The sequence below is a fragment of the Podarcis tiliguerta genome (genome assembly GCF_965153285.1).
Source record: "Podarcis tiliguerta genome assembly, chromosome: 1".
Lineage (NCBI taxonomy): Eukaryota > Metazoa > Chordata > Lepidosauria > Squamata > Lacertidae > Podarcis > Podarcis tiliguerta.
Genome location: NC_139534.1, coordinates 51,678,979 through 51,691,016, shown reverse-complemented (window position 1 = coordinate 51,691,016; position 12,038 = coordinate 51,678,979). Strand labels below are relative to the sequence as shown.

The window sequence follows — 12,038 nt, the reverse complement described above, 5'->3', positions numbered from 1 at the left end:
AACATCTTACTGAAGACAACATTCAGCCCCCAGGCCTGAGCTTCTCATCTCTGCTATACTCAACAGAGTGCACTCTGGTACTTGAATAAGCACTCAAAGTCTAGCAACTGTGATCACATGCATACTCAGCACGGGCAGCAAGACATCACTGATTCTGCGGAATCTACCTCCAGGGGTGCAAAACTGAGTACTGTACCTCCGGTGGGAGTGTGAGAGCTCCGGTTTCATCCACCAACAGTTTGCCCTCCTTCAACATAGTGCCCAGGATGTCCGGTGGGAAAAAGGTCAGTCCTCTGGCCATGTGTGTCTTGTACCTGGTAATGTCGCTCAATCTCAGAATGTTTGGGCTCATTGTTTCCGAGTGGCAGGTCCCAATCAAATCTATGAATAATGGATCCTGAAACAGCAGAGACACAATGACTGAACAGTCCACTTCATCTGCATTCTTTTCAGGAATATAATTTTGCAACTTTCTCCCATTAATATGTTGTCCCAGGGACCCTTTAAACATTATCCCTCCCTGTCCCTCCAGGGGCACTTTCCCATAAGCAGCTCCCCCACCAACTATGGGAGCCTTTAAATGCCAGATGTGAAAGGGCCAATCATGTGGGATCTGATCACAGAATAAGCTTCTCCTTCAGTTTCTGGGCATTGATTCCATGAGAAAGATTGACCATGTGGGTGGTCATTTAAACATTTACTCCAACTGTACAGGAACTGCTCACAGAAAAATAGCTCCGGTGTGGTTAGAGTGACATTTAAAGGGATCCTCAGTCAAATTTTCCAGTTATCGTCTCCTGCTTTTGAGAGCTGGACTTTGTTAAAATGAGAAAGATTACACACTGGCAGAGGCAGTGTACTATATGCATTTGCTTTAGTATTAGTTTCCCAACCTTTCTACAAGGAATTGCAGTGAACAAACCAGTAAATGAGGCTGGGAGATAATGACTTGTCTGTGTCCATCCAACTGGCTCAGAAGCTAAGCTGGGGTGTGAATCTGTGTTTCCCATGTCCACACTCAGCACTCCAGCAGCTATTCTGTGCTGGTTGTACTTATCCACAAAGCTTTCATTTAGGGGGTAAGAAGCTCTGTTCCTGTGCATCCAACCTCCATAGCAAACACAACCAAGTTGCTTCCCCTATCACAGCTGATAGACCACTGCAAAATCAGCAGTGTTGTGCATTCTGGGCAGTTGCCTTCTGTTCTGAGAGCAGGGCATCCCAAGGGAAAGCTACAGAATGCTTCTAAGCTTGCTTCGTGCATTCTTGCTTTTATGCTACCACTTTGAACTGGAAATGCAGGAAATTGCCTTGGGAAGGTGCTCTATCCTTCCCTGCATTCCAAAATCAGCCTGAAAGCCACATTACAGGAGTATGGAGGTTAGGCTTGAATAAAATGCTGTGCTTCTAGGTATGTTTAAGAAAAGCTATCAAAGATGTGGAAAATAAGGCATTGGCCTGAGAAAGCCTGAGCATTTCCATTTAAGGATATTTGCCTGATAAAGCACAATAACCAGGCAAAAGAGAGGGTCCTGTTCTCTCCATGAAATGGCATTCAAGCACCCCTGCTTGACTGGGGCACATAACCAACAGGCCTGTTTCAATGGAAGATGTATCCTAGCCCTCTTACCTGATGATGGACAAGGCAAACCACTCGTCGGTAGAAAATTATTGGGTAGGTGGGTTGGAAGGTGACCTTCAGTGTGATAGTGGACATCCCATCCAAGACCCCAACAGGACGGTCAAAGAAAAAGACACTTTGCTTGCAGTCAATGTTAAACTGATAGTAGGCTGGAACATCAGAGTTATTGGTCATCTCTAAGGGCTGAACTAAGTACTCTCCAAGGTTAATGCAGCTAAAGTAGACAACGGGGTGCTGAAAGGAAACCTCAGGACCTGGAATGACAAACAAGGCCAATTTTCACACCATTGCTGCTATTGAGAAAGGAGGCTGCTTTTAGTTTTTGTATACCAATAGTTCCTAATTCCCTGCCCTCCAGGGTTGGTTGTTATTATTGTTGCTATAAAAGCGGTTGATCCTCATCACCTATCTTCATTCAGCAGCGCTCCCAAATATAGAGACAGTCTCACTCACCACAGCGGCAAGAAGACATGTTCAGAGCCCCACTCCCTCCACCCAGATGGGGTCAGCCTCTTTCTGCTAGGAGGGCAGGGTTCCTTTTGCTAAAATCTCAAGAACAAACAGGAACAGGGGTCCAACCCAAACAACCTCTGGTTGCAACTTAACCATAATATACAACAATTCACAACTCTTCAAATGCAAATGCTATTGCAAAGTAGCACCAGCACAGCTTTGAAATCTTTGGACAAAATGTTTTGTACATGCTCAATATCCAGCAAGGTACCATAACCCAAATCTGCTGGAATCAGGAGCAAAACACTGGTATATGTGCTTTGATGAAGCACGGAGGTGCAAAAGGGCTCTCACTGCCTTGTACCTTTGCATGAACCTGTCACCTTCAGCACAGAATGGGTGATGCTCCCAGCAGGCAGAACAGTGAAGTAGTCCACACTCTTTACACCCACGGTGTGTGGGCTGAACCTCACGGGGATGACTGACTTCCCACGAGCCGGAGCAATGTTTTGGGTGGTGTCACAAGAAAAAACACGATCACGAAGCACTACTTCCTTTGCTCTCTCAATCCTGAATGGGGCACTGACCTGCCGAGAGACAGAAAGTGTTATCCTTCCACTCACTGAGGAGAGAAAAGCCTACAACTTAGGCCAATCCTCTAAACTGGCAGTTTTTTATTCTGATGGAAACTTTGGTACATTCGCACACAAAACACTCATAATCCCCTTTGAGTAATTGGTGATGCATCTGGAGACCAGCAGTCTTAGCTTCTGAGACACTGTATTGCATGAATATAGGAGTTAAAAAGAAGAAGCGGCTGCCTTTGTGGTCCTGTGCCTATAATGCCAGGGAAACTGCAGACAGAGACCAAAGACTTCAGCAGAATGGAAACTCACTAGCATCTGCCTGCCCTCTCTTTCAGGAGAGATCCATTCTACAACCAAGTGTCTCCATTAAATCCTATGTCCAGGCTCCTGCCATTCTTGGCAGCTGAACTCTCTGCACAGACTATAAATTCCCCTCCAAATTCCCAAGCAAAGGTTGCCACCTACTGTGTACATCTAGAGAAAACTTCCACATTGTGCAGATGCTTTCAGAGTGTTGCTGGAAGTGTGGTATTCAAAGAATAATAACTTAAAATAATTTATTATGGCAAATGTAAAGTATGCAGTCAATGTTTACAGTTGCTGTTTACAATTAAGTCGACACAATTTTGAGAATGGCAAAAAGTCTTGTCATGATTCATATGGCAGGGGAAAAGACCCAGGATAAAATTTCAACTATTGACTGATAAGAGGAGGATTCTTGGTGCCAAATTTAAAGCTTTATTATGAAGCATCTTGCTTGTGTTGGATAAAAGATTGGATATTATTGTGAAACATGGACCTGCTGGATCTAGAAGGGTATAATAATAGATATGGATGGCACTCCTATTTATGGTATAACAAGGTGAAAATACATAGAGGATTTGTAAATCATATAATTAGGGGTGCTTTATATGTTCGGGCAAGTAGCAGGATTTAAGTTAAATAAGAGCAAAACCAAAGTGTTGGGGGAAAATTTAAATAATGAGGAGAAAAAAATCCTTCAGGAAAAGACAGGCCTTGTTTTTGTGAAGAAAGTGAAATATTTGGGTGTGAATTTATCGGTAAAAATTTTGAATTTATACAAAGATAATTATGAAAAATTATGGAATGAAATTAAGAGAGATCTTGAGGTTTGGTCAAATCTAAAATTGTCATTAATGGGCTGAATATCGGTGGTTAAGATGAATGTATTGCCAAAGATGTTTTTATTCCAAGCTTTACCAATCATTGATAATCTAAGATGTTTTAAAGACTGGCAGAAAACACTGTCTAAATTCATCTGGCAGGGGAAAAAACCCAGAATTAAATATAAAATATTAACAGATACAAAAGAGAGAAAGGGATTCTCCCTGCCAGATTTGAAGATATATTTTGAAGCTGCGGCTTTCTGCTGGATCAAGGAATGGATTCAACTAGACAATGTTGATGTGTTAGATTTGGAAGGATTTGACAATGTATTTGGTTGTCATGCATATTTATGGTATGATAAAATATCGGCTCATAAAGGTTTTAAAAATCATGTAATTAGAAAATCTTTATATAATGTTTGGATAAGATATAAAGATCTCTTAGAAAGGAAAACACCCAGGTGGCTTTCACCAATGGAAGCAAAGGCACAGAAAAAGCTGAATATGGAGAGTAAATGGTTGAAATATGATGATTTATTGTTGGAAGATAGTGAAGGATTTAAATTGAGACCATTTGATCAAATTAAAGATAGACTGGATGGATGGTTACAATATTATCAGATTAATGAATTGTACAAGCTTGATAAGAAAATTGGTTTTGCGATAGAAAAATCCAAGTTGGAAATGGAATTGTTAGACACCAATGTTAAAAATCTCTCTAAAATGTATAATTTATTGTTGGAATGGCATACAAAGGATGAACAAGTTAAATCTGTGATGATTGACTGGGCAAGAGATGTTGGACACAATATAATGTTGGAAGATTGGAAAAGGCTGTATTGTACTGTATTAAAAGAAAATATTACGAAAATGATGTATAGATGGTACTTAACCCAGGTGAAATTAGCAAAGATCTATCATACAAATGATAATCTATGTTGGAAATGCAAAGAAAAAGAAGGTACTTTTTATCATATGTGGTGATAAGGTGAAAGACTTCTGGGAAAGGATTTATAATGAGTTGAATTTTTTTTTGAAAAATACATTTATTAAGATACCAGAAGCCTTTCTTCTTGGAATAATAGGATTGGAAATGCCCCCAAAAGATGTTAGTTTTCATATGCCGCTACAGCAGCAAGACTTTTATTAGCCAAAAACTGGAAATCGCAAGAAATACCAACAATAGAAGATTGGCAGATGAAGATGTTGGATTTTTTAGAGCTGGCTGACCTGACTGGAAGAATCCACAACCAGAAAGAAGAGGAGACACAAGAGGATTGAAAGAAATTTAAAGAATATTTAGCTAAATATTGCAATATAAGATAATTAGAAAATACTTGGAAGTAACAAATAGGTTTAGGGGTAGAATAAGAATATGTGGTAGTAAATATTAATGATTTGAATAATAATAAAGGAGAAGAGCTTAGTTAATGAAAGGAGTTAATATTAGAAATATAAAATTGGAGAACTGTTATACAGGTGATATAATGAAATTTAGATAGAGGGGATTCGAGGAAGTCAGTTACCAATGTTAAGAGATTTAGGTATTTGAAGTAATAAATTTCTTTTGTGTTTAGCTTATTGTCTTTGTTGTGAGTTTTGTCATGTTTTTTATTTTTTCTGTGTGGAAAATCTGGAAAATCAATTTTAAAAAAATTGCGGGGGGGGAATAAAAATATAGGCATGTTGTAGGCACTGACAAAGCAGAATATGGACATGTCCTCTTGGGCACACATCTAGGTCATGAGAATATATCTGTTTGAAAACTCAAGGATCAACTTATCGTACCACAGACACATTGAAGACATCCACATATTTTTCTACAGTGCTGCCAGCAGCAACGGCACCAAAGCAGAGCACATCCCGGAAGTTTCTAAGCTTGGCATCTTCACACGAGTCTCCTGGCACATTCACCAGCAGGTGGGGATATTTAGCTGCAGAAAATAAAGATTACTTTTAAAAGCCAAAGGTGGAGGCCTTCCTACACTGAAAACATATTGGTTTGGGCATTTGCATCACTGTGTCAAATATCTAAACTGAAGCAAAATCATTCAGTGACCAGTAATCTGCCTTTTGAACAGTTCTCAGGCCATGAACTTTATATTCAGGACATAAACCCTCTAAATTATGGATCTTCAAGAACAAAACACATGGAAATGAGACACATCAAACTTCCTATAAACATGAAATGAAGCAGCATTTATCCTTGTGCCTTTGGAAGAGCATGGAGATTAAAATGGCTGCTCCATGGGGCCTTTTGGAGCCTGGAATTTCTATACTATATTTCATAACAATTGTACTCTTCCTTGAATGGATAGCTTAGGTATCTAAAAATGTAGCAGATACTATGATGATTTCTAGCAGGCATTAGGTATAATTTTAGGCAGCTGCACATAAAATAAGAATATGTGGCAAAATCAGATAAATTGCAAGTGGGGAAAGTGAGTGAGAGAACAGGTGAAAAATGAGGTTCAGATTAGAGATGTTCTCAGCAAAGAGGAACATCTGAGAGCTAAGGCCCTTTGCAAAACAGCAGATAGGACCCTCTATTACAGGACTCCTTTAGCTCATGGGAATTTCAGTGTTGCAGGTGAACCCATAGGCAAGAACATAGATACCCATAAAACCTAATGTTATGGCCTACATTGTGTGCCCTTTTGCTTTAGAGCTGAAAAGTCCTCACCAACAGCTTTCAGCTGGATGGCCTTTTGCTCCGGAGTATCTCCAAAACTGCATATTGCTGATATGTTGTGCACTTGAGCCATCTCAGGTTGAAATATCACTTTCATTGTGCACTCTTCGCCTGGATCCAACATGCCACGAGAAGGAAGAATGCAGAAAGAAGGTGGCACCTCCCAACTAAAGCATGTCAGTAGTTCTCTAGAAGAAACACACACTGTAAACCGGGGATGGGGAACCCCAAATGTGGCCCTCAAGGCCTCTCTGCCTGGCCCTCAGGACTCTCCCCAGGCAATACGACCTCCAGAGCTGTACCTCTCACGGGCCCCACATTGCACCCTCCTTGAATGTTTTTGCGTGACTCGAGTACATTCATGAACTACAACAGTGATTCTTGCCTGCCTAGGTGGAGGATAGAGAAGGACATTTGGGGGTGAAGAAACTAGCCTGCTGTACAAAGATAAAATTTCTATTTATTGCTCTGCCTACTTTCGCCATAGGCTCTGCCCACCACCAGCATGTGGCCCTCAGGAGGTAATGTGGCCCTCAGGCTGAACAAGCTTCCCCACCCCTGCTGTAAACCAAAGGCTTTAGAGCAAAATAGCTTTTCTTGACATCTCATTTGACAGTGTCTTTCCACAATATCCCAAACAGATGCCCTTTGGAAAACTTAGGGTCACTCTGTGTCTTAGCAGTATTATATGGAAAGACATGATAGCAATCTCCAATGGCAATCATAGCAGGAATGGGTCAGCTGTATGGATCCCATCCTAATCCAGTGAGTAAACAGCTTTCAAGGCTACAGACAACCGCACTTACCCATCATTGTACATGGTAAAGGAGGCCTCTGTAGAGTCATAGACAGCACATGAAGGAAGCTGGATACTCTCTTGGAAAAGCAAATCAAGGTGCGGTAGCTTGGCTACCAGAGCAACAGAAAACTCTCCTTCTGCCTTTTCAAAAAGAACGCTGTCTTCATACTCTTTCTGCATAAGAAGTGGAGAGAGAAGATGCTCATCTGGCTGAACTCCACGCCAAGTGCAAAGAACAGGCAGGCAACTTCTACATACACAGAGCAGGAATTACACATTCATGCATTCCAAGAGATAATAAAAGGACTGACTGAGCATGAGCAGCTGTGCTATGCTGTGATTAGGTTCATTTAGTTCAATTATTTCTGTCCCACATTTCACATTTTTTTCTGAACAGCTTACGTGACAATATGTGATGCAAAAAGCATATGCATACAGCAGCATTAAAAACCAGCAGAAAAAATAAAACCAATGCAAACAGCAGACTCTGTCATAAAATACCACGCAGATTTAAAATATATTCAAATACCATCTACAAATGGTAGACAGAGGGCCTATCAGACTTCCCAGAGAAAGGAATCTACAGCTGTGCTGTAACCTCCACAAAAAGAAGTCCTGTTCCTTGTACCCTCCAATCAGATCTTAGCTAATGATGGGCCCTAGAGCCAACATTAAGACTCAGGCAGGATTACATAAGATGCAGACTATCCTTAATCTGCTCCTGGGCCAAATTGAGCCCGAAAACAAAAAAATTCCCCCACAGGCAGTGGCAGAGGAACCCAGGGTGGGACCCCGAGGGGCGGGGCAGGATGCTCAGTGGCACATGTGCAACGTCCGTACAAACTGCGCATGCACAGCAGCCCATGCAGAGACCCGTATGGACTGCCCGCGGAAGCTGCAGCCCGTATGGACACCATGCAAGAGCTGCACCCATACTGACTGCACACGCGCCCTCGGCCACTTTACAGCTGGGGGGAGGCAGTGGGCCATCTTGTCACACACACCCCATATGGCACCCAGGATGGCTCCCCACACACACACTTTGTACGCCCCTGCCCATAGCTCATTAACTGCAATATTTTGCCACTTTGCTGAAAAGAATATTGTGAAGTTGGTGCAAATGAAAGGTGAACACAACAGTTTTGTAAATGTCAAGGGCATATGGTATTGCACTATTACCAACAGATCAGTATTTTTACTGTGTTCAAATTCTGCCCTGCTTCCCCCAGATTTGAATGCCTTTCTGTTACTGGAGCGGGAACGGCAAATCAAATCAGAATTCATACATTTGTGACACCAAACAATTAACAAGTTTGGGCTCCAACAGGAGGTGCACAGGGCGGTACATTGTCTCAATCTTCACATAGGCTAATAGTTCGATTGTCATCAACTTTCCTTGCCGGCCATGTTAGAAGAGGACACAGAGAGAACGCTGCTCTGATAGATGGGTGCTTTTGGAAGAGAGGTAGGATATCCCTGAACTGCTTTACCTTTTCCAAAGGGCAGAAGATGATGGGCAAAGTTATGGACATCCCAGGACTCAGAATAATTGGCTGTGGGAAAACAGTATTGAAGAAACGAGTTGTAGGAGGCCTGGAAACAAATCAGAACAAAGTGACCATGGAAAGTGGAGGTGGAGGTGATACAAAACAGAACAAAAAGCATGACTATGAATATTTAAGAACATTTTGTATGCTCTTTTGTATGAAACATTGTGAAAAAGTCAAAACAAATTTTGCACTGTCAGATTTAAAGATACTTAATATGCAGGGGGAAATACTTCAAAAAGAATAGTAATAAAAATGTTAAAATTCATCACCAAATAAAGACTTACCTATTTGCCCTGGAATTTTTAGTGTTGCATTGTAATAGCTGTAGTAGGCAGCCAGTGCTGTGGTTTCAGCAATTTTTATTATTAAGGTAGTTTTATTATTTATGGTTGTTTTTATGGAATTTAATGGAATCTATGTTATATCCCAGTCTCAGCTGGGGAGGGCAGGATACAAATAAAGTTTTTATTATTATTATTATTATTATTATTATTATTATTATTATTATTTCCTGCTCTGGGAGCCACTGAAATGAAGGGTGGGTTATAAGCATTTTAAATACATACATACATAAATACTAAAATTATGGTAAAAACCAGAATTGTTGAAAAAGTACACAATACACCCATCAAATAATGTGAAAAACCTAACAAACCATGCAATCTGTTAGAAGTTGCCAGTAGATAAAATATATTATGGTGGCAACCCTATGCATATTTACTTGGGTGAAGTCCCACTGAAATCACTGGGACCTACTTCTAAATAATCATGTCTAGAATCAGGATGCAGTTGAGTAGGGTTTGCAGTGACCATCCAACATGTACACATTTGTGCAATGTGAAATATCAGCAAAGTTTTACTCAACAGAATAGGGTTGAGGGGCGAGTAGTAAATGACTACTACTGCAGTAGAAAGGAAATGCAAGGCAGAGAAATGGCAGCTCCTTTCGCCTTCTACATGGCTTACACACCTGAACTTCAACTTCTGGGGTTTCAAACACACATTTCTCAAAATGAGATGTTTTGTGAATTCTTTTCCTAGACACCATCCTTGCCAGGTGAGACTATCAGGTACTTCAATACCCCAGAAAATATTCTTGGTTTTTCTTGCAGTGAAGAATGAAGGCTTATTCCGCACAGATACCACCAGCTTCTAAAGAAACAAAGAAAAACAAGTTGCCATGCTTCTCATTACTTCATCAGAAAGTATCCACTTGAGCCCAAAAATTTAACAGGAGAAGCTATGCCAGATGAGCGCCGCAAACCCAGAGCCGTCCGCAACTGGACTCAATGGTCAGGGGTCCCTTTACCTTACACTGGAACAGATAAGAAAACATTGTTTTGAAAATCCTACCCAGCTGCATAGAAATTTGAGGTAATTTTAATCTGTTTTAGTATTTTAACTTTTGTATGCTTAAGAGTAAGGTTGTGAATATTTCTTGGTTTGTTTTATCTTTTTTGTAAACTGCTTTGATGTGTTTTACAATCAGAGTATAAATTTTATTAAATAAATGAATAAAATGTCAGTGGAAATTACTCACAATTTTAAACTATATAGCACAAAGATTACTCACCTGCTTGGTACCACCACCACCGAGTCTCTGAAGGGGGTCTGAGTTGGCTGTGCATCTGTTCATATGAGTCAGCATCTTTGCACCTGAGAGAGCCAAAGAACATCGCAGTTGTTCAGAAAATCATAGAACAGCAAAGCTGCTGGTGACAGGAGAAGGCTGTTCTCTAGGGTGAGAATCTGGCAATAATGGAATTATGGGACCGATTACTCTGTTCCACATAAATTGAAAACAAAACATTTAAAATAAGTAATCTCATGTTTCTGTTTGCATGGGTGTTGCCAAGTACTTTAAAAACTCATTCATATGCAAATTGGTGTCCTAAGTATTTTCTGTGTGTGTGCAAATTACGTCACTGAGCAAATAAAGATGCTGGTTGAGCTGGGGTCTCCCTGGCACTGTGCTTTGAAACATGCCCAGCATAACGCTTTTTGTTTTTTTCCATGGGTACTCAGTGGTATGCAGTACCGGCACCTCTTTTTTTTGTTGTTAAAAAGTGTGGCACTTACTGTAACAGCTTCATGGTAAGTAACGGCAGGGCTCTCTTTCTAGAAAAATAGGTGCCCAAGAGCATGTGATTTTTCACATTTTTTAAAAAAAGGGAGTGAAGGACAGGAGATCTGGAGCGCACCGTCGGTGCCACTAAGTGGAAGGAATATCCTGCTTTCGGTGAGCCCTGCTAAGAGGGCGGCGGGAATGTGGAGGTCGAGCGTCCTGGAGCGGGTCCCGGGTCCTACCTAATCTTCACCTTCCCACAGCTCAGGAGAGGGAAATCCTAGAACAGGCGAAGAAGGCGCGAGAGGAATATCAAAGCAGGCGAAGAACGCGAAACCGGCGTTGCTACAGCAACGAGACGCGGAAATGGCCTCGCCGAATAAGTACGGCCGCCGTGGAGGGACATTCCTATTACAAAAGGGCGTTTGAGAGCCGTCCCGGGAAAACGAGACCAAGGTGTGCGCGTCGTGAATGGGGCAAGCTGGGTAGCAGCAGGTCTAGGAGGTTTAGTTAAAAAATAAGAAGGAAGGAAAGAGGTCAGACCCCACCCGCTCCGCTCCCCGTACCTCATAACGAAGCTGGCCTGTAGAGAGAGCCCTCGAGCAAGAAGTGGCATTTCTCCTCCCCGCAAAAAGTGGCTTCTTGTCCAAACCGCCGCCAACTTCAAGAGGGTTCTGTTCCGTGTAACCCCAGCATTTATTAATTTTTGCCAGCTGCGGCTCATTGAACTAGATGCAGCTGTTCCTTAGCCTGATCCCGCTCAGGTGCTTGAAGAAGCGGGTGGGTGTGTCGCGGGCGGAGCGGGGAGATCTAATGATCTTCTAAAATGCTGTGGTCCTCTAGATGTTTTCACTCCCAACGCCCACCAGCCCCAGCTCGTATGATTAATGGCCAGAGAGAAACCATGGGAGTTGTAGTCCAGCAACATATGAGGGGGCAAAGCTGGGATAGATTAATGGTTTCTTGTTCGTTTGGTGTAAGATTTTGCATAGAGGTTTTGCATGGATGAAGGAATAGATACAAATAAATCATAATGGGTTTAAATAGCAGTGTGACAGTACATTAAAAAAGAAAATCCTTCAAACTGAGAGCAATAGTTTGATGTGGAACATATTTCCATAAC

General features: G+C 41.5%; 1 protein-coding gene across 4 annotated transcripts in view; it reads right to left on the bottom strand.

Moving 5' to 3' along the window:
• Positions 1-11,600, bottom strand: part of CFAP65 (cilia and flagella associated protein 65) — a 42,000-nt gene extending 30,400 nt beyond the window's left edge. The window contains exons 1-10 of one of the 4 annotated variants that reach the window (XM_083441493.1): positions 11,482-11,600; positions 10,424-10,506; positions 9,821-10,002; positions 8,791-8,893; positions 7,308-7,474; positions 6,493-6,689; positions 5,598-5,743; positions 2,460-2,682; positions 1,631-1,896; positions 197-397 (exon numbers count right to left, since the gene is read on the bottom strand). In XM_083441493.1, coding sequence (XP_083297619.1) covers positions 197-397; positions 1,631-1,896; positions 2,460-2,682; positions 5,598-5,743; positions 6,493-6,689; positions 7,308-7,474; positions 8,791-8,893; positions 9,821-10,002; positions 10,424-10,498 — 1,560 coding nt within the window. In that variant the 5' untranslated portion in view covers positions 10,499-10,506; positions 11,482-11,600. Of the gene's footprint in view, positions 1-196; positions 398-1,630; positions 1,897-2,459; positions 2,683-5,597; positions 5,744-6,492; positions 6,690-7,307; positions 7,475-8,790; positions 8,894-9,820; positions 10,003-10,423; positions 10,600-10,929; positions 11,136-11,157; positions 11,460-11,481 lie in introns of those variants that run through there. The other 3 variants (XM_083441492.1, XM_083441491.1, XM_083441494.1) reach the window with 3 other exon arrangements.
• Positions 11,601-12,038: the final 438 nt, after the last annotated feature.